Here is a 27,153-nt window from a genome sequence, read left to right as displayed (position 1 = left end):
GGCCTGCCAGACTGTTTTAGACGAAGTATGCCCACCTTTCCCAGGCCTGACATCTTATATGACAACCACAGGAAAGTTCAAACCATGGTATGAAACATCAAACCATGGGTAAGCCCTCCTGATTCTTCCTTTGCATCAAATGTACTTCCACAAATGATATTCAGAGTACTTAGATGTTTTTTTAGCAATACCATTCCCCAAAACTGTTTATTCCAGATTAATCTCATCCTACACGAGTGTCCTGAGCTACGAAGTCGTACCAGCTTCTTACATACGGCCTGCTGTTTCCATGGAGTTATAAGTCCAACAACAGACAAGAAATACTTTTGTATTGATCTTGTATCGCTCACGTCAGGAATATTGAAAAGCTGACAATCAGCTTTAATGTAGAGAGTGCTCCATCTAATGCCAAAAGGTACAGAAATGGAAGCTCTGACTTTGGAATCCTTGGACTGTAGTAAGGAAGACTAATCTTGTGAATTAGGCCTAGTTTTAGGCAACAGAAACCACTTATTAAAAGCTAAGTAATGACAGAGCTACAATTTCAGCAACACTACTTTGTAGTCTGGAAATTTTTATTAGGAATAGTAGGATTAACAAGATATATTTATAGTGAAAAAAATGCTTCATCATTCTACAAAAACACAGCCAAAATCTTATTTCAGTGGGCCTTAAGTCAGTGTAGCAGGACTGAAGCCTCTGCAGAAGGAGTCACTTTTGCTTCATTGTTCCAAAGGGGAATACCTGTACAGTAGGGCCCCGCTTTTTGGAGCCCCGCTTTATGGTATTCCACTAATACGGACGTGCCGGCAGGGCGATCAGCTGTAGCACGGGGAGCTTGCATGCTACAGCTGATCACTGTTGGCTAGAGTGTGGCGGCTGGAGCTCCGCATGCTACAGCTCATCAGCTGTAGTGCATGATCAGCTGTAGCGCGGGGAGCTTGCGCGCTACAGTTGATCGCTCTCAACTGGAGCGCGGCGGCTGGAATGCAGTAGAGCCCCACTTTCTGGCAGTTTTCATTTTTCGGCAAGCGCCTGGAACGTAACCTACGGTATGAGTGGGGCCCTACTGTATTTTTTTTTTTTAAAAAATGGGAAAGCTATGATCGAAATAGCAGCAGATCAGATGATCATATTTGGAGATTTTAAAGGGACATGGTGAGTTTCCTTGAAGAGAATATCTCCTAAAACTCCATCTACCTGGTTCAGCTTTAATCAGGAGCAGCTGTGCATAATTAGGCATGGAAGCTTTAAAAGGAGTTGGCTCCTTTTAGAGTGAAAACAGCCAGGGGGTCCTGCCTAGATTCCAGGACTGGGAGCTTTTCTATAGATGCAAGAGCTGTCCCTTTATACTGCTTCATTGCTTAAAGGCAATTTAGCTTCACAAAAGAACTTTTGACTGTGGATTTCGCGGGCCTGTGCACCAAGAAAACAATATTTTATAAATCTGCAAACCCTGAAACATTCCCTTATGTTTAACGTGAGATTCCTGCTGAGTTCTGTCTAGCTGTGCAGACTTTAGCTTTGGCACAGAGCAATGTGTTACGCTTGCTAGCTTTTCAGAAAGTACCCAGTGAGAATGGTATGTCGGATTAGTCTAACTGAATGTATGTTAGTTAGAGCTCAGATCCATCAGTCTCTTTACACGCAAAATTGCTTGTTGGAGATGGAGGCAAAACATACACAATTGGGAATTGCATAACTTGACCTCCTTTAACAATGTACTAGCTAGGTAGCAGCTGTTGCCATAATATTCACAACATTTTGAAAAGTATCTGTCTTTATGGTGAATGTATACACAGACTTCTTTTAATTTCATGAATTTGAGCTGTCTCTTATATTGACAAATTTAGCTATGAATTCCATGCCACTAAAAATAGATTTTCCTCAAACTTAACTGGGATACTCTACAATGACAGCTTGTGTAGGGCAGAGAGCAGGTGGCCCGTGGTTGGCAAAGACAACTAATTCTGGTTTTGTCCCAATTCTCCTCACTTGCAATGACACCAATAACACTTAAACACTGCAGCCCACTTCCTTAACACTTCCTGTGCTCATCTGACTTTCAGCTCTTCTTAGGGAGGAAGCAAAACCCAGAGCCTGAGAGACTAAAATCCATTGACCAGGCGTTCAGCCTTTCCTTCTCTCCCCCAGCAGCTCATCTTCCACCGACTGATTCATCATGGCCAAAGATTACAACTGCCCATAATACCTTCCTGTACCTTTAAACCTCTTGTTCCTCTTAGTCTTCATAGGGGGAGATTTGGCTGCTGAGTCCCTAAGAGATCTAAAGGAGAGCACTGACTGGTGGAGAAAGGAATCAGGCAGGCTAGACATGTAATACAATTCACTAATAAGCAAAAAAACCCCAAAACTCTTGTGATTTAAGAACATACCTTTAGCCCACCGATATTTCTATCAAACTTTAAAAAGCAGGAAAATTGGGCAGCTATAGTGAATGCACCAGGGAAGCAGAAGACCTGACCTCCTCTCTGAGATATTGTACTGCCCTCCAAGTTTGTAAAAATGCAAACACAATTTGGGTTGGTCTTTCACAGCCCAATCCACTTCCTGTGTAGCTTTGAAGAATTTGGTAACATGCCTCTATTATAAGCCCAACACTATAATAGACTTCAGTGTTAAATTTCTTAAAAATCAGCTATGCATTTTTTAACTTTTCAACTGCAGAAGGTGAAAGTCAAAGTATGGGGCAAGGTCAGTAATAGGATTGCAGGTACAGTGTGAACGTGGCTGATTTTTAATTAATTTCAACAAATTATGAGACCACTGACAAAAAAAAAGTCCAATAAGGGTCTGGATTTTTCTCTCTCTTGTTTTATACTTCAAACTCTCTGTTCTCTCTGAGTGTTTTGTGTATCACCATGAAAACTTAGAGGGTTGTTACGCAAGCGTTTCTGAGTTCAGGACTATAAGTTTTATAAGATTTTCTTTTGAAATGAGTTTATGAGAAGCAGCAGAATGGCATGGGGGTATTTTCAATTTAACATTGCATAATGCAAAAAATCCATGCTGGCTATAGTAGCCTAAAAGAAGGAAGAATAAGCAGCAAAATATAAAAAATGACATTTAAGGTGGGTGTGGTGTGGAGGTGTCTATTGTGATAGCAGACTGAGGCCAAGAAGGAAGCGAACGAGTAAATGAACTGCCCTGGAGGATTGTGATGATGGAGCGGAGGCTTTGTGTAGAAATTGCCCAGGTGAGGGGCGTAATAGAGCATAGAGAAACTTAACAGATATGGCTTGGGATGGAGGGTGTTTTGAAGGGGAGAGAAGTGGCAGTATTAGTGTTAGTATATCCTCTGGCTCTTGGCCATAGATTTAGGAACTTCAGCCAATGCTGTCTATAGAAATAACTATCACTGTGAGTTCAAATGCATAGCTAACTAATCACCCCACTTTTTATATAAATGATAGCTTTGCACACAAGCCAGTTAAGAGAAGATGTCATTTCTTCTTTTCAGATTTGTATCTTGAGATGTAGGTAACAGTTCATTAGAATGCAGAGATGTCTGGAACTTAAAAAGCACACTTCTTGGCGTGAGGATAAACAGGTCATTGTCCATTATGGTTTTTTTAAAAAAAGTTTTTTTAGCTATTGCATAACATTTGCTTTTAAAGAAGGAGCATTGTCACTTTTTTTTACTACTGTGTAAAGACTATGGAAAGATGTATTGCTATTTTAAGTAATAATGATTTGTTAAGCACATTTCAATACAGTACTATGGTGTCCAGTATTAAAACCATAGATAACAAGGCTTGTGTAGTTACAAATAATTGTGCTTTGTGTGTGCTCCTCTGTAACACTTTTCAGTAATGCTATTTGCATGTAGGGTTTTAATTAAGAGATAACAGTCACCACAGGTTGACTGCAGAAGGCTCTAGTATCCAGCAGAGAGATAAATGCCAGTGCCCAGTTATACAGGTTGGATAGCATACAGGGGGTCTATAATATAAAATGGATTTATAATTAAAAGTCACTTATTACATAGTCATTGTGTTATATAAAGGGAGGAGAATGCTTGAAATCTCACAATTTCATGGGATAACATATTACCTATGTGGTTTTTTTCTAAGCTACATATAATACAGATATAACAGGAAATGTTTTGTGACCTTTTTGAAATACAAGTTTATAGTTTGCTTATAAGTACTCCAGTCTAGCCCTAAAGCTAACAGTGCAATGTAGATCAGTATTGTTTCTGTTTTATAGATGGGACACTGAAGATAAGAATGACTCATCCAGAATTTCCAAATGAGCCCAATCAGACATCACACTAAACCATTGTTTCGTGTGATATGACAAGCTGCTGGAAGCTTTGGATTCATGTGCTCTGCATCTCTTCAATCCACATAGTCGCAAGGAGGAGCCTGAAAGCTTCTGCTTCTATGCTTGGTTAGCTGTGATTTGTCATGACATCTGGATTGACAAACTGTGGCTGACATTACTCTAATTAGTCTAAAACACACCATCTTCAAACCGTGGTTTATCTACGTAGCTAGTTTGAACTAGTCATAGTTAATGCTAACCGTAGTTCCTGATTCAGATGACATGGCCAACCTATACATGAAATCTTCCAAACTGCCCACAGCCACAGAGGGTGAAGGAGAGGGGGGAGCATGTGAGCCCAAGGTTTGCTGCACTTCATTCACTTCACATTAAACCATGCTTTAGTATGACGTTTGAATGTGAACCTGGAGTCCATATATAAGGTGGGATTTGGACCTGGATCAGTTCATAGTCTGATCAAGATTAGTGTAGAGTCATGAATTGTTATTGAAGCATTATCTAACACAATGAAATCCGCAAAATTAACTGTGCATGTTAGCAACATGGAATTTTGTGAAAATAAATCTTTAGGGATTTTACTTAAATTAAGGCCAGTCTCTTCATGCCTCTAAAGAAAAAAATAGCATTCTCTGTCCAGTAGAGTCCAAGAAGGAGTTGAACAAAATAAACAGTGTCAAATGAACACGTATTTTTATTTTTGTCTGTCATTTAAAATATTGTATTTGAAAGAAAAAGTATTCTATTTCTAAAGTGAAATCCATATTAAATTTCTGCCATTCAGAGTTGTCTCTTCCTCCTGTAGGTAAAGTTGTAAAACATACTGATCTCTTGGCCTGTGCATGATTACTGATTCCTAAGTGCTCTAGTCTATTCTGCAGACACAATAAGGAGAGAATAGACTGAAGCAAGTGTGTTATGCAAAGATTTAGCTGCTGAAGCCAGAACCACTGAGTCGAAGTTTGCAGATATGGATGTTTTAGAACTTTAAATTAGTATTCAAATAGTAAAGTTGGATAATTAAATTATGCTATATACTGAGTTATTCAGGTAAATGAGCACCATATATAGAATATTAACAATGGCATCATGCATTTCAAATGAATAGTTTTCATTATGTGCTATCAGTATCATTTTGTTAGGCCATGATTTATTAAAGTATTTTATAAATAGATATAATCTGAAGAATGTAAACAGCATCTGATATATCACTCACACAATCCTAACCCATTTTTTAAAAAAACATATATTTTTATTTTTCCTTAGGTCCTCCCATGCCATCCTCTTCATCTAGTCAATCCGTTATTGAACATTTACATTCCCCTCCTCCATCACCTAATCTCCATGACAACCAGAGATGGTTGCTAAGTACTAGTGCTATCCAGCCAGATCAGGACTCTGACACTGATGAGGACTATACTGCCAGCTCTTATCTAGTACACACCGGTCCTGTTTCAGTTATTGCCTCAGGTCATGGTAAGATCAGGACATCTTGTCCATAGTTTAAGTGCACTTTTCCTTTTTTATTCTGTAGTAAAGCAGTCTAATGAAATATTATCCAAATTGTTTGAGAAAGCATGAGTGGGTTTATTTTGTTGAAGCCAAGCAAAAATAAGAATACAAAATTACTTTTTATTTATTTATTTATTTACTTTCTTTCTTCCTTACTTACATATAATGAAAAAGTAGTCCTAATTTAATCAAGATGTAGTAGACTTTTCATTACATACACTGATTTTTCATTGTTTAGAATATTATAACTTGCAGTCAACATCCACCTAGCTTAATTGATTTTTCTTTTCCAGTGGTATGCTATTTAGCTCAATTTTGCTATAAGACGATATTTTAGTCTCCTGTGTCAAAAAGACTTGATAAGCTTCGAAGCTTACAGTTAACCAGTAATGTTTGAAACTAATTACACAGCCAGGACTTGCCCAAGACATTTTACTGACTGGGGCAAAGGAGACGATGACATCCTCTCTCCCACTTCATGAACAATTTCATTTCATTGGGCTGGCAGTTGCTGCCCCACAAAAGCATCATCCACCACACTTGAAGGCAGCAGGCTAGCTTAGAGAGTGCAGGGCATACACAGCTCTGCCCTCCCAACACCTTGCCAGTGCTTCCACCTCACCCCCATCCAAGAACCGCCACCTGTTGCAGTTACCACACTCTGCCTAATCGTAGAGCCATCCTTGTACACAGTCACAAAAGAGTGCCTTATCAGTTACATTTAGCATTGCACAAACAGAAAATTGATTTATGTAGCCTGCTTGCTAGGAGCAAATATGCCACACATTTTGCCAGTGTGTTGTGCATTTATTTGCTTGGCAGCAGTTAGATGTCAGTAATTATGAGTTTTATAATATAATTATTGCCAGGTTGTGAGGTAGACTTGTTGATAAGTTTAGGAAATTTAGAGTGTTTGCCAGGATGTTAATAATTCAACACAGGATATGGAGAATTGTCTTTTGGTCAAGGAAGTTGGATTGAACAATAATGTTCTAATGAAAAAAATAAAGAATGTGTTCTGTAAGCAATGGTTTGAATCCCTTCATATATATAAGTTCTACCTCTGGGATAAAAATATAGTGGTCGTAGCACCTTTTTACAAAATAGGCAGAATACTAATTTTTGAAGGCATCAGAACAAAGAAGACTGTTTCTGCATCTTTCCATTTACTTCAAAATAGAATTTTTACATTTTAATAATAGGAGATCTGCAAGCTGCTAGTGTGATAATAGTTTGTGCATGTTTTGTCCCACAGTAGATGCAAAAACCTTCAGACAATACAGAGAAAAACAGATTTAGTAAGCCCAAACACTTGTGATTCCTGTTCACCATGCATCACTGGAACACAGGATCATAGGAAGCTGCCTTATATAATGAGTCAGACAAATGGTCCTTCCAGCTGAGTATTATCTAGACTGACTGGTAGTGGCTCTCCTAGCTGAAGATATTTGGGACTGAACCCAGAATTTTATGTGCTCTATTACTAAGCTGTACCCCATTTAATGAGCTGTGGCCCAGTTCTTGTCACAACTGAAGCCACTCTAAGACTACAATCCTAAACATACTTAGAGTATGCCCCATTGTAATATAAAAGTATAAGATGTGTCTGAAAGCTTTGATCAGTATTAAGGATTGCAAAATGCAGAAAAGTGAGCAGATATGCTAGACATTAACAAGATTTTGTCTATTTCCCAGAGGCTCTAAAGCAGTGGTTCTCAACCTTTTTTGCTCCATTCCCCCCTTTCACCATTGTTCAGAATATAATTCCCCCCTTCCCAAGATAGTCTCTCATAGCGTGTTGACGTTTCGCGAGTGACTGTGGTGTTTCTCGTGAGAGAAAAATTTCTTAGTTTATGTTATAACAGAATTTCTTGGAGCACTTTCTGGTCTTTAAATAATAATTTAATTTTGCAAATGAAAATAATGCTGCATGTTCAAGAATTGATTTTAATCTGTGACATTCAATAAACTTTATTGAGTGTCGCAGATTAAATTAAAAACAAACTACAATTTTACGGATTGTACATAATCTACAGGACATCACACTTTGCTGAATAGGGGTCCCAATTCCCCCCCTGGAACCCTAAAATCCCCCCCGGGAGGGAATTCCTCCCTTGTTGAGAACCCATGCTCTAAAGTATTTTGTAAGATTTCTACGTATAATGACTGCAGAACATTGCCTGAATTGATCAGTTAGAGGCAAATAACTCCCTTTTGCAAGGAAGACTTCGTTCAAAAAGCTTGAAAGAAAGAACACTTCTCTGGCATTAAATAATTTTTTGTGAATCCACTTTTTTGTCTTCTACTCTCAGTAAGCAAATAACAATTGTAAGAAAATAATGCTGCAAGTCTGAGCAGGTTACTTGTTGCCTTGTTAGAGAACGTAAGCCTCCCACCAAGTTCATAGCATCCTTCTCTCTGGTGTATGACATCATTACTCAGAACAGATGCTGACAAGCCGGTCAATAAGATACAGCTAATGTTATAAGACAAGCAAAGGTTAGTAGCTATAATTGCTGGCAGACTAAATTGAAGGAACACAATGGATCATTTCACAGATTCCTGTACCACCTATGCTAATGTTACCAGTCATTTCAGACGCCCTATTCTTGTTGCCAAAATCATCATCTTCCCCTCTATATATCATCTTCTTTACCATAGCCACTCACTCTCCTCCTCTTGCTGGTGCTAGTGTTTAGCACCATCCAACATTTGGACATTTATGTTGAGGAAAAATAGAGCAGAGAGAAGAGGGAGAAACATGGTTATGATTGGCAGACAGATGATGATTCCTATGTCTTATTTGTTCTAAGGAGTACATTGCACAAGTTGATTTTTGCAAAGTGCGAGTTTTGGCATTTTTTGAGAGTAGAGTATTTTTTATATTAGTGTCAGAATCACAAGCTTTTTCATATCTGGAAATCTACATTACTACCCATTGGTGGGGGGAGTTAATATTCAAATATAAAGTAATCTTCAGCCAAACCTATGATTTTTTATCTTTTCTTTTTTTAATAACAACAAAAGATTACACAGACTAGGATCTGGGGGGAAAAGTCAGTTTGATGTACTCCATCAAATTTGTGTAGTAACAGTTCACCCTATGTAATGTTATATATGACACAGACAGCACAAAAGTTTTTCACTGTTTAAGAGACCAAGCCCAGCTTTCAGGAATGTTTTAGACACTGTTTTATTGATGGGTTTTGGAAGGCAGATTTTCTGTGCAAGCTACAGTACCCACATTCTATAAAGAGGGCTTGGAGGAATTTCCAGAATTTCTAACAACCATAACTCTCACTGCAAGTAGAAGGTAATCAGTGAACTGGAGAGACCCATGTTTGTGGGTTCTCCATTTTCAGAAGACTAGATGCTTTAGTTCACCCTCTGTGCAGTTAAGAGAATCCTTAGCATGGTTTCATGTTTGGGTTATTTGCATGTTTTATGGCTTATTTTTTTAAATAAAGAAAATTAGAGATTTAAAACTAGAGCTGCATCCTTCTAAGAGAATAATAATAGGAATTTTGTGAGAATTTGTTTTGCTGCAATTCATAACCTACCTCTGTTAAAGCTGTTTGGAGGAATAAAAGTTATTTGATAGCAATATATCAAGGGGCTAATAATAGGGTTGCCAGGTCAGAAGCATCCCAAACCCTGAGATTTTAAGGGCGGGTCCTAGTGATGTCAAGGAAGCAGGCCCTAGAATGCCATGGGGCAGGCCCTGGTGATGTCATTAAGCTTGATTAAGCATCAACCACAGTTGCTTGGAGCATACCATTCAAACAAAAGAAAATTATCTGATTGGAAATTAAAATACAAATCTTAGCTGAAAGAGCTAAAACACATTGTAATAGCATCTTAAGATGCATGTATACTTTTAAAAAATGTATAATATGCTATTTTTGCAAGGAATTAAAAAACCCTGCATGTACACTTTTATTGTAATCATAACTGAAATTGTTTACTGTGCATGCATACCAAGTTCCTACTGTGATCTTCTGACTAGATCTCCTTGATTATTGTGCAGTATATGCACACAAAGAAAAAGGCACTGTTGCTGCTGTTGAAAGCTATAAACTTATTCAACTCGTAACATGAAGATAAGCAGGACAAGGAAGCTATTTTCAAGACTTTCAATGAGTTCCAGCTATTGCCTGGAAGTCAACAAATCCCTCATCAATCACAATCCTGACTTATTGGCTAAAAACCTGAAAGGGCAAGGATTTAAACAGTCGGCTATTAGTTCATTTAACAGAAGTTGGAGGGGTGGCTGGCTGACGTTCTGGTGTATATCTCTTGAACCAGACTACCTAGGGACATATTTTTTTTAAAAAAAGCTAAGAGTCCAGAGATTGGGGTGACTCACCTGGCGAGTACCCCAGCAAACTGGAATCTTTGAGTGAAAACCGGAGACCTAGCAACCCTAGCCACTATCTTCTGGATCCCATGGGCACATTTGGTAATATGAGAATCTGTCATGGGCACTACCCACTGCACACTGCAACTATACATGTCACACAGAAAGCCCCTCTCCAAACTGCATTGCAACCTCACACATATTTATTCACTCTGCCCCTCCCCCAGCAGTTAGGCTTGAAAAATATGTTAATGGGAAGGGCAGGATCTTCCTGAAGAGTGTGGTTGGGGAGGGAAAGGTTAACTCCAGCTGTAGTCAATAAGATAATCCCTCCCCAAATAGATTTGAAAAAGATATACTTTTGAAGAAAAGAGAATCCACTAATGTCTAGCATATTTGTATTGGAGCCAATGCAAGCTTAATTATAGCATGAGGCCATTTTTGGTAGGAGTGTCTCTGCTGTTCCCCCTGTCCTGTTTCATTCCCTGTTTCAATCAGCCTTTTAAAAAGCCTTATATTGTCACCAATGCAAGGCTTCTTTCAAGCCTGTTTGTTGTGCAGAGGTCACAGGTGATGAAGGAATAGTTGATCTTTCTCTCCCCAGCTGTGAGCACCCCCATAAGTGCCCCCCACAGCAATTATCTTTGGGGGGGAAAACATCAATTGGCTACAATAGATGGTTTTTTAAAACCTTAATTGCAGCAGCGGGAAAGAGCAGGATAGGAGGGTCCTCTCAGGGTTGCAAGGGAAGGCCTTGGTGGATGCATGTGCACCCATGGGCACTCACTCAGTTGGCAACCTCTACAGTATATCATTTCATATGTAGCCTATTATTTTCTGATGTATAATGCAAAACAAAATGTAATAAGGATTAAGAAATTTTACTAATCTAATGATAGAGAGATTCCTATTACTTTGATGGCAAGATAAACACATGAGCTGATATTATTCTTCACAGAGATACATTTCTTGGTCCAGTTAGATGTTTTTCTCTTTTGACTGTGAAACATAACTTAAACATATATTCTTCAGCCACTTGCAAATAAAAAAACCTTACCAGAATGTTACATTGTTCATACTAATATTGTGTGTGCCATTTAACCACAGCTTTCCTCTTCATCTTGGTACTATTTGGACAATTTAGTGTTGCTTTTTCATTTTAGTTGTGCTTCAGATATTTTAAAATAGTCTTAGATACTCAAGTTTAAGATGATTTTTTGTGGAAAACTACACTTACCCCAAAGTAAGCTCTCTTGTGATCGATGCATACAATATAAATGCAATTAATTCATTTACAGGAGTTTCAGCTAATCTCTATATGATGTATTGCAATTTTGAAATAGGCTTTCAAAGTAGTATATATGACTCATCTGCTAGTTAAAGTTGTACTATAATACTGAATGATTTTCAGACATTGATTAAAAAACAACTGCCAATCAGTAGGGAAATTGTTTCAGCCCAGTGGAAAATACAGATTGGGTTTTTTGTTCTGTTCAAAGAGGCTAATTTGACTTATGACCAAAAGGTAGAAAATAAAGAAAACAGTTGCAATTTTAAATTGTGAATGAGGGAAAAATAAACAGTAGAGTGAATGGTTGTATTTGAAGAACACACCATCAGCATTCAGATTTATTTTTTATGTATCCAACTAAATTGCAAAGACCTTCATATAATGAGTATTCCCAAAATACTCATACACACAAACACACGTGCACACGCATGTACACACACAGTCACACACATAAACATTCCCTGTATCCAGCAAAATACAGGAATAATTTAGTTACTGACATTCTGAATTGCCTTATTTTTTTTCCATCCTGCAGATGGAATCTGACAGCTGAAGGCCAAACTATATGCAATATTGTGGGTTGAATCCAAAGTAACTCTAAATCTCAGTCCCATCGGTGCAAGGATTTCTGTCTGCCCTGCAAGACCCCCCCCCCCGCATGCCTAAATCTGTTCTAGGAGTTACTCTAACCCTCCCCCCAAGCAGATTTGGGGAGGGCGCACAGGGGAGAGGAAAGGGAGGAGGGAAAGTCTAATTTCACAAGTGAAAATGCTTGTGCTGACAGGGTGCGTTAGTTGAATACTTTCCTATAAGTGCGTTAGTTGAATACTTTCCTATAAATGCAAACATTTAACATGCATGATTTTTGCTCTTTTAAATAGCAGTTGCTGGGGGTGGGGAGTGAACAGGACCACAGTGTAGAGAGAGGGATTTAATATTTTTGGTCATATATAACGTTAGCCAATTTGAACAGAAAAGCCTCATCTATATCTCTTATAGGGCTGGAACAATTTCTTGTTTGCCATTTGCTGAGTTGCTGATTTTTGTATCTAATCAAAGATGGAAAAGCATTCAATTCTGTACTGAATCCTTCTATCCCCTGAAGCTGTTAGTAGCTGAGTAGGGAAGCTTCCATTGGCAGGGCTAACAGCAGGTTCAGGGAGGGTATGTTATTTTTGTGAGGCTGTGCATGTGAAGAGATGGTTAACCCTTGTGCTGCCTCTGCAGGGAGACTCCTTCCGTTGTGCTAAAGAAGGTAGTTATTAGGTTAGAGTTATGAAACTCTAGAGGTCGGTCTCTATACTCCCTTAGCCTTAGTGACATCACCCCTCTCTTTAATTGGTTAGTTAGTTTTCCCTCCAAAGCCTGCCTCAGTTTGTTTCAGTCATCATTGAAGCTAGCAGCAGGCCTAGTAGCCCCAGAGGACAACACTCCTTTTTTACCCATCACTCTTTCTCAGAAGTTATTTCTCTGCCAGAATTGCTCTTCCAGAAGCTGTCTCTCTCAGATGTTACCTCTCCTCCATTGAATTTACCTCTTCAACAATCCTACAATATAATTACCTGCTATCAACCTTCATCATCATCACCATCCTCAATTCACCATCCCCAGAGACTGTACACTTTCTTTGAAGTTTCTGTATACCTTTGTGTTTTCTGGTTTAATAAAATAGTTCTGATTAAAAGAGAGAGAGATTGAGTTGACTGTCTGACAAAGTGGGTTTCAGAACCAAGGGTTCAGAACAACCCTCATCCTGGCATGCTGCACTCCCAACCCTGTTCAGTGCTTCCTCTCATTGATAGTGAGAGAACAAAAATACTTAGACACACTTATCACTTTTTTTTACCCTCAGAAACTCTTGAAAAGCTCACTCCATGGCACATGGAACCATGTGGGGAGATGGTTGTCTGTAGCTTCTGATCATGTCATGACACTATACATTCAAATAGATGTGTGGCAATGTATAGTTTAAGCATCTGCATTTCCAAATTTTTAAGCAGCTAATTTGAAGTGGGTCCTAGGTAACCTCATGTGCTGCATTATGAGAAAATTACCTCAGTATCCCAAAACACAAATGAAAAATGATGAATGCCCCCCCCGCGAGTTTCACTGTGTTATCAGGGTTCGCTATCATGAGGCGGCTTCTAAGCATGTTCAGATGAACACACTCAGAAGTCTCCTTTCACATCTTGGTACTAAATGTGTGATAGTCATAGGATGGACAGGGGTGCACCTGGCATGCAGAAAGCATTGGGTTGGCATGTACAGCCCCAGCTCTGCCACATTCTTTGTGTGATCAGGCTAAATGCCATAATAGGATTAAGGTTTCAATGTAAGGTGATTGTCAAATAGACCCAAACACATGGTATATAGTTTTTTCTTATACTGTTTATTTGACTCTACCCAGAATTCGAATCCATGTTTTAGACTTCAGTTGGAATGGAACAATATTGTACATTTATTCAATAAAACATAAAAGCTAATCATGAAGGTAAAGGGGTTGATAGATGTGGAGATCTTTGAGAGGCTGCATGTGTATTGTATATCATGGCTAAAAATGGACAAGGAAGAAACAGCACATCAAGAGTGGAAGGAGTATCCCTGAGCATTGCATATAATTTATTTGTGAGCAATAAAACTTAGGAAGAAAATATGTAGACTGACTAGTAACAAAATCTTCCTGCCAGTGGATTGTATTACAGTAGAAGTGTGTCTCCCAGGGGACATGAAAAAGGTAGTGTTGCCACTGCCTACTTTTTTAAAACTAGAAGAAAAAAAACTGATTAGTTCATAGTTTCAAAAGATGGGTTGGTTGGTCTACCATAGGGGCATATATATTATTACAGCAACAAATTTGCAATTATTTGGCAAAGGTAAATAGGTATACACTGTATAATTTAAGTGAACAATCAACTCATAAAATGGTAGTAAGCCTTTTCTACGTGGTGTTCTGCCAAGATACTGTAATGTTTACTTTTACATTTGTATTTTCCTTACCACCCTGGCATGACATTTTCACTTTCAGTTGATGCGTCCTTATTGTGACACTCTATTTGACTCCAGAAACATCAACATATTTTGATCTCCAAAACTTGGTGCAGACCAGCAAAGCTGAGTAATTCAGGTATCCCATAACACACGGTACTGTGTTAGGCAAATAAGTATGCTTAATATGTAAACACCAATAATAGGTACAAATCTAGCAGGCATCAGCAACCTGGAATCATAGCAAGTAACTGGACAATCGTCAGTAACTACTGCAGCCTAATCTCAGCAGTTTATAAGATCATTTTATACAGCATGATGTACTCTCATAATTTATATCTATAAAACACATAAATATACTATATCCTACTGATGTACATTGCATTCAGACAAGACCTGAACCCAACATGAATAAGAGTGCCTCAGAGGAATTTTTGGATTGTCAGAGGTGAGGTGAGATCTGTACAAGGTGGCATGAGTTAGAGTTGGACTTTTGAAGCACTTTATGATGCCTCAGCAATCCAGACATAAAAAGAAAATGCTGTGTGCTGAAAGCAGAAGTAATATCTGTATGCTTGCCATTTATGCCAGAGTGTGGTGATAGAGGAAGGGAAAGCAACATCAGAGTGGGGAGAGGTTGACACAGAACTCCATTGTAACTGACTGATCAAGTTTGTACTCAGAAGGAATGATTTCACCCAGACCGCAAATCCCTTTTAGTTCTTCCCACCCCAGTCAACTTTAAAGGTGCACAACACACAAGCCCCTGGGCTTATTTGTCTGAAATATGTCAGGTTTCTTACCCAGGGACACCTTTCTCAGCCGTTTTTAGACTAGGGGGTTAAGTGATTTACAGGAAATCAAACGCAGATACCCTGCTGAAATTTTCCTGCAAATTTCATCTAATTCTGTCAAAAAAATATTTATTTATTTAAAAAATTAAAAACCTTAAAGATGCTTCCTTTTTTTTTAAAAAAATCAAACTTTAAAAGGTTTTCAGTACAAAAGCCTTTAGACCTATTTGCCAGTAATTTGGCAGACTTTATCTGCTCTGGAGGTGGTAATATACCTGCAAATTTTATTCATTTCTATTGAAAGGGGGGGGAGTTATAGCCACTTTGATTTCCCAGTAGTGGGAAATGAGGAGGGGGAGGGGGATGAAGCAGATTCACATGGACCCTAAGTCCAATTGGGCAGCTTACAAAGTGCCTCAAACTGAGGTGGACCATTTTCCAAAGTGCTGAATGGGGTCTGAACTGAATCTTACACTGTACATAACCAGTGGATTCCCTGACCTTTTGCAAGCAAGAACCTACTTTACAAAATCTGTATATTGGACAGAGCAAATGTTATACATGAGTTGAAATGCACTGAAAGTAGGCTGATCATGTCACTATAAACCTGTGGTTTTGTAAGGTACTACAATTTTGCTACTAAGACTGTAATTCTGTACACATTTACCTAGGAGTTAGTTTCATTGAAGTCATTGGGTTTTGTTTCTGAGTAGACATGCATTGGATTGCACTACAAGGGAGTATTTATTTATTTATTATTTGATTTATATCCCGCCCTTCCTCCCAGCAGGAGCCCAGGGCTGCAGACAGAAACACTAAAAACACATCAAAACATCATAAAAACAGACCTTAATATATTAATATATTGCAGAGTGGCAAGGGGAGCACATATGACTCACACTTCAAAAATGTCCAACCTTGGAATGTCTGAATCTCAAAATGTATACTCTGCTTTTCAGTTAAGATTTTCAAGACTACTTAAAATAATATTAAATTGATTATAGTTAAAATAACATGAAAATCAAGCAATAAAAGATCAACTAAAACAGCACTGGAAGCTGTAAAGCCAATTAAGCCAGCAAGGTTGAAAAATAACAGCAGTAATCCAACAAGTTACTGTATTTTGATTGTCTGGGTAAACAAGGTAACTTGGGCCATGAAGCTTCTCATAGCAGACACTAGGCAAACAACCTTAGAGTATTCCAGAACCAGGATGCCACTTTGGAAGTGCCTTATCCTGAGTCACCACCCACCTAACAGCCGGGCACTTAGATAAGGGTCTCTGAACAAGATTTAGATGAATAAGTGAGCTCGTATAGGAGGAGACAACTCTCTAGATACCCAGGTCCCAAGCATCTCCTATGGATGGAGATAGTTGGGTGGTTCTGTCGCTCACAAAGTGATACTATCAAATACCAGCTACCAAGGGATGATTTGTCATAGACGTTCTGATGTAAAGATGATCAAATTACAGAATGAAGAGACTTGTCATATGTTCTTTTAGAATGCAATCCTGTACACGCTTAGCTGGAAATGTCACACTGAACTCAGTGGGGCTGTCTTCTGAGTAGATATGTACAGGATTTCACTGTTAGCTTCCTATCTTGTTAAATAAGAACATGCATTTTGCTATTTTCTTCAGTGAATTGATTATATCATGAGCAAACACATAATACTCTAAATCTAATAGAAACTGATCTTTAGGTTAAAAGTTAATCTATTATGGAAATTTTGAAGATACAAGTCACCTGCTTTGTGAATTAAAATTAATGAGGTTTTAGATTTATCCCATAACCCTGGCATTCTGTGCAAACCTTTTCATGTTCTTACATTATTTTTATTACATAAGCCCTTTCCCATCTCTTTCTCCCTCCTAGCCACTTACGCCTTAGATTAGACAAAATAATATTTAGACTGCAGTCCTAAGCACAGATGTTTTAATGACAGTTCCAGTGTGATCAATGGGACTTACAAGTAAATACATTTAGAATGGGAATAACAAGCATCTTGGTAAATCTGTTTATATACTACAGAGATATTTATTTAAATGCAACAATGTAACAAACCCTCAGTAAATATGAAATAAGCTTGTTCATGTACATTTTGCAAAAATGCATTTTGTATTCATCTAAACCCACTGATTTGTTATGATTCATGCACAACACTAGCACTGGAATGTTTAAAGCATTTCTCAGTGGCTAGCTATAAAGGCATTTAATCTCCCACATACAAAACCAGACAATAAAGAAGGAGGTCAATATCCTTTATGTACAGTTCGACTAATTTCTCTGTTCAACATGCTTGAGGACAATGGCATGGCTTTTAAAAGTCAGCAAATGTTCCTGAGTACTAGCCAAATTATTTTTGATCTTTTTCTTATCTTTGATTTGATGAATCTAGCATATATTCTTTTTATTTTACTCATTCTGCCAAAAACCTGTCAGCATTGCTCCTCTAATGTAAAATAAAATGTACAGTTGTTTGGTTTAATTAAGCATTCAGTTCTTCTGCCAAGAGCAAATTAATGTTCCCCCTCATCTCAGCCTTGCCCTACCAAAGTCAAATTAAACAAAGTGTTGGGCAATTGATTATAACAATTTGCTGTAGGTTATATTTACTTCCAGTTTTTAAACAAAAGTATTTTTAAAATATATGTTACCTGAGACAGAAGCCAAGTCCAATTATTCCTTTACCGATTATGGCTTTCACAGCTTTAAAAGAACACTCACACCACACTGGTCTGCTTCGGACAATCATTTCAGGCTTCATAAACTTACTTAATAAAACCAGAAACATGCATTGGGACAAACACTTCTCCTCTTTTCCCCTCCCATCATGCATGATATTTGGCCCAAGTTCCTGTTATGTCAGAACTGGGAAACTCTGTCTTAAAGTTTGTTAACTCTGATCAATAAACCAGGAAAAATAACGTCTCCTGATCATTTCTTTATATAAACTTTTTTATACCACCTTTTGGACCTAAACTTGAGGTTACATATAACCAACATGTCTAGAACCTATTAATAGACATTTTCTCCGTGAATTTGGCTTATCCTTTTAAAAGCCATCCAAGCATAGCCAGCTCCAGCCTGCATTTCCCCATTCCCACCATGCTCCTAGACCTCCCCATTGCAATGGGTGGCACATAACCCATATCTTGTCTCTCTAATCCTCCTGCCCAATAAAAGTCCTCTAAAGGCGGGCAGATGGGACCTTCCCACACAGAGCCAGGAAAATAAGTGGATATGGTGACACCAGAGGAACTAGAAGTGGCATTGTAGGTGGAGGCAAGGAGGGCCAATGGCATAGTAGGTGGATACAAGGAGGGCCAACCATCTTGTCTGGTGCTGCTAGGCTTTCATTTAAGCTAGTAATCATCACCACATCTTGTAGCAGTGAATTCAATGAAGTTTCTGCTGTGCAAATGTGTGCTTTTGTCCAGTCTTCACAGGAACGAAACACCTCTGCTATGATGAAAGGTTGCAACATTTGGAGCTTTTTAGTGTAACGATCTGAGTAAAAGGGATATGATAGAGATTATAGAGTTGTGCATGGTGTGAAGAAGGTGGATAGAGAGATTTTTTTGTCCCTCATAATACTAAAACTCAGGGACATCCAGTGAAGCTGAATTGATGGAAGATTCAGACAAAAGAAAGTACTTCTTCACACACTGCATAGTTAAACTATGGAATTTACTCTCACAAGAAATAGTGATGGCCACCAGTTGAAATGGCTTTAAAAGAGGATTAGACAAATTCAGGGAGGATAAGACTATCAAGTCTCTGAAAACCAGTTTCTGGGAATCATGAGTGAGGAGAGTGCTGTTGTGCTCAGGTCCTGCTTGTTGGCTTCTCTAAGGCATCTGGTTGGCCATTGTGAGAACAGGATGCTGGACTAGATAGATCACTGGCCTGATCTAGCAGGTTTTTCTTACGTTTTCCTTTTCTGAAGCATGTTCCAACCAGCAAAAACTCCTACAGTAAAATTGAGCCTGACTGAGAGACAAATGCTTGAACAAAGGCCTACAGGGAAGAATGATATGGGAGCAACTCTCATCGCTTGTTCCTTTTCTATTTCATAAATTGAATCCCTTACCACCTACTTTCTGTGTGATTGTAGAACATATGGATCTACTGTCATATCTAGATGCTACAAGGAAATGTATGCCAGTTAGTGGCAAGAATTGCTAACTTTGGTCAAGCTGAAATGGGTCAACCAGAGAGAATTCTGGGAGCCTGTGGTTCCCTAGGACTCCCTACTGGGGGAGATCCGAGGCTGAGTGTCAGACAGACAATTTGCAACCTTGCAAGAGGATGCAACTGAACCTTAGCTGTTATCGCTTATCGGCTTCCTGAGATTAAAAGTCAGGAAGAGGGGGTGTTGTAGATCAGGACTCCTGGGTGAGGCTGTCTAGCCCCCTTATCTTCAAAGTCTTCAAAGGAGTGGATCACGGCAGGGGCGGAATATGGCGTTTGCCTCCCCCCCTCCTTGTTGACCAATAAACTCCATAAAAATGAAGGATGTCCTTTCAGCCTTTGTTCCCTATTTCCATCTACCTCGACTCGCCTGAAGTTTGACAAAGAAAAGCCGTTTGGGAACCAGGCTATTCTGCTGGGAGAATAGGATCTATTCTACAGTGAATATAGGATCTTAGCTTAAAAAGTTCTTTGTTGTTTTGCATGCTCTGTATTGAACCTCTCACCTTTGTTATGCCAATGTACCTCGTGTAACCCATCTGAGGGTGATTAGGTTTAAGGAAACAAACAGCTGCTCTCTCTTTTGTATTATACCATTCTGTTTACTTTTAAATAAACTATCCTTTTATAAATGGTGTGTATTGGCTTGGAACTAGCGGTTCTAAATCTAGTCCTTGATTACTGAACGCTACTGAATACCATTTATTAGTGATGGTTAATCCCTTCAATATTCACAAAGGTCTCTGATATCCCTTCTCTCAGAAAAAGGAACCAGGAAGAAAGGTGGTGGCAGAACTATGGAGTAATTACTCCTGAAGGAGGGAGAGTTGTTGCCTGGGAAGCAGAGACCCAAAGGAGTTGGGACTGTTCTCAGAAGCAAAGAACCCCTCTTGGAGTGTTGAGGGCAAGGGACCCCAGGGGGAAATTCTTTGACATTAGGATTTTCTTAGTTTAGAAAAAGGTGATGAGGTGGGGGGATATGAGTGGTTTATTAAATAACGCATGGTGGGGACAAAGTGGATAGAAATGTTTTATTAGATGAATGCCTGTTGGCAAGAATGTATAGTTTATCAGCCTTTACTGACCTCTTCTTTCCACTGGATGAGGTCTGTGAATAGGGTTGCCATATTGCCTGGTTAGCCGGGTTTTACCCAGATTCTTTGTATGCCACCCAGTGCCCGTTTACCCCATAGGTGGCCCGGATTCTCAGCTTTAGTTTTTTTAAAAAATTAAGTTTCTAGGTGGTCCGGTTCTCGAGATATACATAAAAACGTCAGCCGCCCCCGACTGTTAAATCTTTCTTTAAACAGTACTGTATAGCACTTCGTAGCTTTGACCCTGCCCGTTCAGGATTGCAGCCAATCAGTAAAGCCAGGGTTGTGTTTCAGTTTGATTGACCTGAGGTAGTGTCTAGAAAATGTCATTGCAATGCCAGAAAATGGTGGTTCCCCCCCCCCATTTATCTGAAAATCTCATAAATTGGGTAAGTATATACATTTCAGGTTTTTTTCCTCTTGTGTGCAGGAGTCAGATCCTGGGCAGTGTTTTGAAAACCTTCCCAATACTTGCTTTTGTAAAAGCAATGCTAATCCCATATGCCCAGAGTAAATCCCATTGAATTCAATAGGACTTACTTTTGAGTAGACATGGTTATGAATGTGCTGAAAATCAATGGGACTTTGGAGTGAATGTAAAAAAGAATTGTGTTTGTGTTCTAACTCTTTCTGTCCCGCCCTCCAGTCCTATTTTAAAGCAAGTAGGCAGGGTTTACTTAGGTATTACAGTTTTTATTCTGTAGGAAACTAATAGTGATTTTTTTAAAACCAATACCAATTTTTCTGCAATGACCAACATTCTGCAATGACCAACCATATAAACTATTATATGGGCTGTATGTATTTATACATCTGCAGTGTGTGTGTGTGTGTGTGTGTATGGAGTCTTTCCAACAACCCTATGAGGTAGGGCTGGAAACCAAGCCAGCTCACAACAAGAAATAAAGCCATTTAAAATCCAATAACCATAAAAACAAGTATAAACAGTTGCAAAACAGCGTAAAGTGGCACGATTTGGAATTTTGGGTTGTGTGAATGAAGTTGCTTATCACTTGAGGTTGCATTTCTGTCCCTGTTTGAGTAAGCCCCACTGAATACACTGGGACTTGCTTCTGTATAAATAAACCTAAGATTGCACTATAAATATCTTTACAGTTTGTGTAAATAATAAATATATTTGATAGTCATGCTTATATAAATATTTCTTCATTTATCCTATTTTTGGTTTTTGGTTAGGAATCTTGACTGGTTGTGAGATGCTTAGTTTTCTGCCTTACTCATAGGAATCTTCTTGTGGTTGGTATGGTATTACATTTAGGAAAGTGTCACTGCCTTTTGTGTTGTTTTTTTCCTATTTGCATTTCACTTATCTTTAACCTCACTCCGTTACAGCCATAGAAGCAACAGCAGCATATGCAAGATAATTAACTCCCATTAGTGATAAGAGCAAGAATTTATAATTATTATTTTAATTAAAACAAGAGGCTTATGAGTACTTTGAAGAAGACCAGATATTTATTTTCTTTCTGAGCCCAGGACTGGGTCTTTCATGATGCCCGGTGGGGGGGGGAGCAGGAGAGTAGTCGATAAGACAGACATCCTGGCATTGGTAATCTAATTAGCAAGGTATGTGTGGGGTTGTTGCACACTTCCAGGCCCAGTTTCATTTTGAGTATGGAGGTGGAACCTGTGTAGATGTGGTTGATCAAAGGGAGAAGAAATTTTGAGTTAAGCAAAGCTCTGCTTTTATAAAACCTAAGAAACATACAGATACTTTGAATGTCTGAGTGCCTGCACCAGTGGAATACTGGAGGAACTTGTAAAACTTGCTGCAACAGTATTTAGAACTGAGCATGTGGTGTGAAAGACTCCTTTTCCTAACATTTTGGCTTCTTGTTTTTCTCCACCCACCACATCTCTGAAATATATCGTATACAGTATGTAATGGTTAACCATACTGCTGCCCTTACTTACTTTATGTTTGTTGCTATTTTGTTTTTTTATTATGTTTTTATATTGATTGTGTATTTTTATTGTTTTTATTATATTTGTAAGCTGTGGTGAGCTCTGTTTTTAACAGCAGAAAGGCAGGATATAAATCCTCTTAATCAATAAATATTCCATAGTGTTGGAAACTAGAGTCTAGGCATTTAAGGCTGAAAATGTTGCTTTTAAAAAAAAGATTTCTCACATCTTTCCCCAGTTTTTGGTGGTAATTCCTATGCACAAAAACAACACAACTGGACAATCCAAATATTAATATGCAAATAATTTGCATAATATGCAAATTAGCATGCCCGGATTTGTGGAACTGGAATATGGCCACCCTATCTGTGAAGCTCCTAAACATTTTACTTTCAGAGGTTTATCATCTAGTTTCTAGTGCTACTTGTACTTCAGTTCTATCCATTCAGTACTGAATATTTTTTTCTGTCTATGATTGTAATTATGGGACAGTGAGCCAAATAACATGGGGATGCATATATAGTGAACCACTGCAGCATTTCAGGCTATGGTGCATTTTTAATAAGATTCTTAAATTTTAAGATTATACCTCTTCCTGATGAAGAATATAATGTTAAAATACTGCTGAATATGTTAACAATGGTGGAATAAAATTAAGATAACAGAGAGCAAAAGGAAACTAGTTTTTAAATCTCATAATTTTTCCTATGACTTTTAATAATTTGCTAAAGTTGTATATCAGATTGAATAACCTGTGGCCCTCCATTTGGTGCTGGGCTAAAACTCCTATCATCCCTGATCACTGGCCATGCTAGCTGGAACTGATGGGACTTCAACAACATCTGGAGGGCCACAATTTTCCCATCCCTGTTTTATATCATAATTAAACTTTTTTAAAAAGCTGAACCTATGGAATTTCTATATTAAGAAGGCGATCAAATGTTTGTTCTGAAGTTGCTTTGGCTAGCAAAAATGTTCGCAAATTGAAATGGAAGCTTTCAAGTTATTGCAAAAGATTTAAGCTATTCATTCAGTAACCTTTTCCTGTGTATATATTTCTCTCCTCCTATAAAAACTTCAGGCTTTAAAATAATAATTTTTCTACTCTTCCCCTTCTCTTACAAAAGACTTCTCCATTTAGTATCTTTCTCTGGCCAGATGCACCATTGACATGAATCTTGCTGTCACTAACCCATTAAGAGCACACTGAAGTAGTATCCCTGGTTTTTAAGGAATGCAGAGTTTTGACTAGAAGGCACATCAAACTCTTTTCCTCATGCTACATCAAGGATTCCTATTGTCAGATGCAGTGGGCATGAAAGCAGCAATTTTACAGCACAAAAAATCCAATAACATTTACTGCGGTTGGCTGACATTGAAATGCACACAGGCACTGCTCAGTCTTGGTTTCTTAAGCACCAGCTTCCCTTGGCTTCTTGCCAGTTTGTGCATTTCAAAGAGAAGAGTCCTTTAAGGGGAGCCTTGTAACTTGCTGTGGGGTAAACAGACCATTCAGGCATAGTTTATTGCATTACATAGTTGACTATGCATAGCAGAATGAAACAGCATTAATTGGCAGAATCATTTTGATAACTGGAATTCATAAGTTTGAAATAGCTTTTCTAAGCCAAAAGAAAGATGTGATAATTTATTGTAGTGAATCAAGTGGCAGCTTCCCTGTGAGAGCACTTTTGATTTTGGGGTAAATTTTGATTTTGAGGTAAATTGATTTATCTGGTTCTGCAGTGCCATAAAACAGATGCCGCTATTTACCCTGGCCTTTGACCTGCAATGCTGATTTTTAGGACCCATCTTATTTTGTGATTATGGTTGTTTTTAATTGTTTTTAACACTGTATTTTAAGGTTATTGTAACGCGCCCTAGGACCTCTAGATGAAGGACGGACAAATAATAATACCAGTTCTTAGAAGCAAATGGGACAGTCCAACTTAAGCACTCTTAAGACCCTCTGATTTCAATAAGACATTGAACATGCTTATCTCTCCTACTGAAATCAGGAGGACTAAATGCTTGCTACTGACTGGATCTGCCCAAGTTTTGCAAAATTTGCCAACAGGTGGGTATTATTTTGTTAGATCTAGTACATATGTTATTTAAATCTTCCTTCCTCCCCCATATAATCTGTACCAGCTCTACCCCATTCTTTACCCCAGTCCTTCACCTCTCAAACATGAATTCTTCCTGCCTCCTTTAACCATACTTAACTTTTACAGCTGTACTGCTATGAATAATGCTCACCATCTTAGTTTTAAGCCTCTGGTGGTATATATAAAGAAACACTTTGTTCAACATATAAAGCCACCCATTGTCTTAACATTACAAATAGAAAAGTAGTTATCCATACAAGGTGCAATTAGGATAATGATGTGTCCATTATTTAAATACGATTTTTATGTCAACATCATAGTCATAACACAGATCCACAAAACTGACATTTATTTTAATTTCTTGTGGGAAATATTTTAATCTGGTACCCAAGAGGCACTCAGCTTCCTAATGAAGTAAATACTAAAACTCACATTTATATATGAGTTGTTTGTTGGACAATGCTTTATATTTTGATACAAAACTGTTTAGTTTTAATGGGCACACATGAATTCTACCTGTAAAATGGGAGAAACAAAGGGTCAAACAAGCCTTGCTGCAGCTTCCGTATATTTTTTAAAAAGTTGTTCATTCCAACCTGCTACATGGGGTCCAAGTTTAATGTTCATATAATATATTATTTTTATCCTTAATATATTAATATCTTGTCTCTTCTTATCCTTATTTTCCTTTCCCCTCCTTCCTTCCGAATAGTAGAATCATAGAATAGTAGAGTTGGAATGGGCCTATAAGTCCATCGAGCCCCTTGCTCAATGCAGGAATCCAGGATAAAGCATACCCGACAGGCATGCTGCTGCTGGTAAAACCCAGCTAAGTTTAAGTCATGACCCACAAACTGAAAGGCAGAATTTTAAAGGAATAAAATTGGTGTGAGAAGCCAAAGTAAAGATTGGCATAAAAAAAAGAGTAAGGCTTACTAGGAAATCAGCTTTACTATAATTAAAGATGTCTAGAAATACTGCTAATTATTAACAATAACATGGCTACATGGGCACGAATTGCAGTCCTATAATGAAATAGGCCTTTAAATTTCATTTTGTGTATGTGCTTCTTGAATTCTTTAAAGAGTTTAGTTGACACATTTGATTTTTGTGCTATTGAGGATTATTGTTATGATGTCTGAATATAAAGTAGCATAATTTGATTATTATTGAACAAAGAAAGTGTGACTGCAGTGGTGTTTGAATCTTTCAGTTGCTTCAGATATGGTTTTCTGTAAATGGTATTAATGGATTTTTATTTTATATTTTGTATTACAGAGTGCTTCATTCAAAAATGAGCTCAAGGTCTCTTTTTACTTTTGTGCCATGCTTTGTCCATCCCCCATCCCCCCCCCCATTTTCAGGAACAATTGTAAGTAGTATCTACTAATCTTACATTTCTGGGTTGCTTTCCAGTAGCTTGCCCTCTGCTGAGTAGGAAAAAGGCAAGAATAAGAATGACCTTGAACCTCTCTGCCAGTGTGTGCCTGTAGCGAAAATTCTTCAGAAACCAAGTGAAGCACTTCTAATGAATTGTGCTTTTGATTCTTTGAATCTGCACAGCATCTCCATCAGGTTTTTACAGCTGGACTCTTGCTGTAATTGCAACTGGGATGAGATGCACAACATGGGGTGTTGAAACCAAATACTTATATTGTCTTACTGGCCAAAAATATATGGCATAGTAGGAGCAACAGTCTTCATGAAATTCGCACTTGTATATCTTCATGTTCTTCGCCCATTTCTATCATGCTGCTGATCTGTCAGCAGGCGCTCTAGATGGAGGTGATAAAAAACTACAAATCCAAAAGGTGTTTCTTAAAGCTGCTATGTATCCATTGAGAAGAACACTCAGGTTGTAAATATAGAATGCTGCAAAACTAACATTGACTGCAATCCCTAAACTGTGAGCACTGAAATAATAATGTTCTCAGTGGGACTACTCTGCCGTAAATCATTTGTAGTCCTTTGTAAAATGCTGTTTCTATCAAAAACAGAAAGAAGTTAATATTTTGCCACTGACTGCTGGGCCCACTCAGAGGCTTATAATTATATTGCCCAAAATATCAAAATTCAGCAATAAGTTTATTGTTATAATCCCATTAAATGAAATGTTTCCACCAGGATGGATTTCAGTAGCACTAGAATGATGCTGTAACCTACCCTGATCCTATGTAATTGACAGGGTAAACTTGTAAACAAACAATATTAGCTTCAAAACCTCATTGCTTCTATGGATCATTGTTACCAGTCTTCGTCTTCAGTGCTGCAGTTTTGTAGAGGGACCTTATTGGTGATATTTAGATTGTGATCATTCTCAATAGGTAATTCACAAAATGATGCACGGTACAGTGACTAGTTTCCAACCTTTCATAATGTTTATCTGTAACGTAATTAATTTTAACCTTTGAAGTTGGTTTTCTACTTTTCTATTATATTGATATCCCACCCTTCTTCTCCAAAAAGCCCACTCTGACTTTTCTCTTGTGAAGAGTTGATTTTAATGATACCTTAAAAATTGTGTCCTAGCTTTACATGACAATATGTGGTGAAGTGGCAGTTAATTTTAACAGATAGCACCGCTG

At 38.2% G+C, this 27,153-nt stretch overlaps 1 protein-coding gene across 11 annotated transcripts in view; it reads left to right on the top strand.

Annotated features, from left to right (window-relative positions):
- TENM3 (teneurin transmembrane protein 3) overlaps nucleotides 1-27,153 on the top strand; it is a 711,055-nt gene that overhangs the window by 389,199 nt on the left and 294,703 nt on the right. For 9 of the 11 annotated variants that reach the window (XM_061585249.1, XM_061585250.1, XM_061585252.1 and 6 more), the window contains one exon: nucleotides 5,572-5,781. The exons of the other annotated variants lie outside the window; for them this stretch is intronic. In XM_061585249.1, the coding sequence (XP_061441233.1) occupies nucleotides 5,572-5,781 (210 nt within the window). The remainder of the gene's footprint in view (nucleotides 1-5,571; nucleotides 5,782-27,153) is intronic. 11 annotated transcript variants of the gene reach the window in all.

The sequence above is a fragment of the Rhineura floridana genome, chromosome 9, assembly GCF_030035675.1.
Source record: "Rhineura floridana isolate rRhiFlo1 chromosome 9, rRhiFlo1.hap2, whole genome shotgun sequence".
NCBI lineage: Eukaryota > Metazoa > Chordata > Lepidosauria > Squamata > Rhineuridae > Rhineura > Rhineura floridana.
The sequence above is the reverse complement of the archived record's forward strand: the minus strand, read 5'-3'. Positions and strand labels throughout refer to the sequence as shown.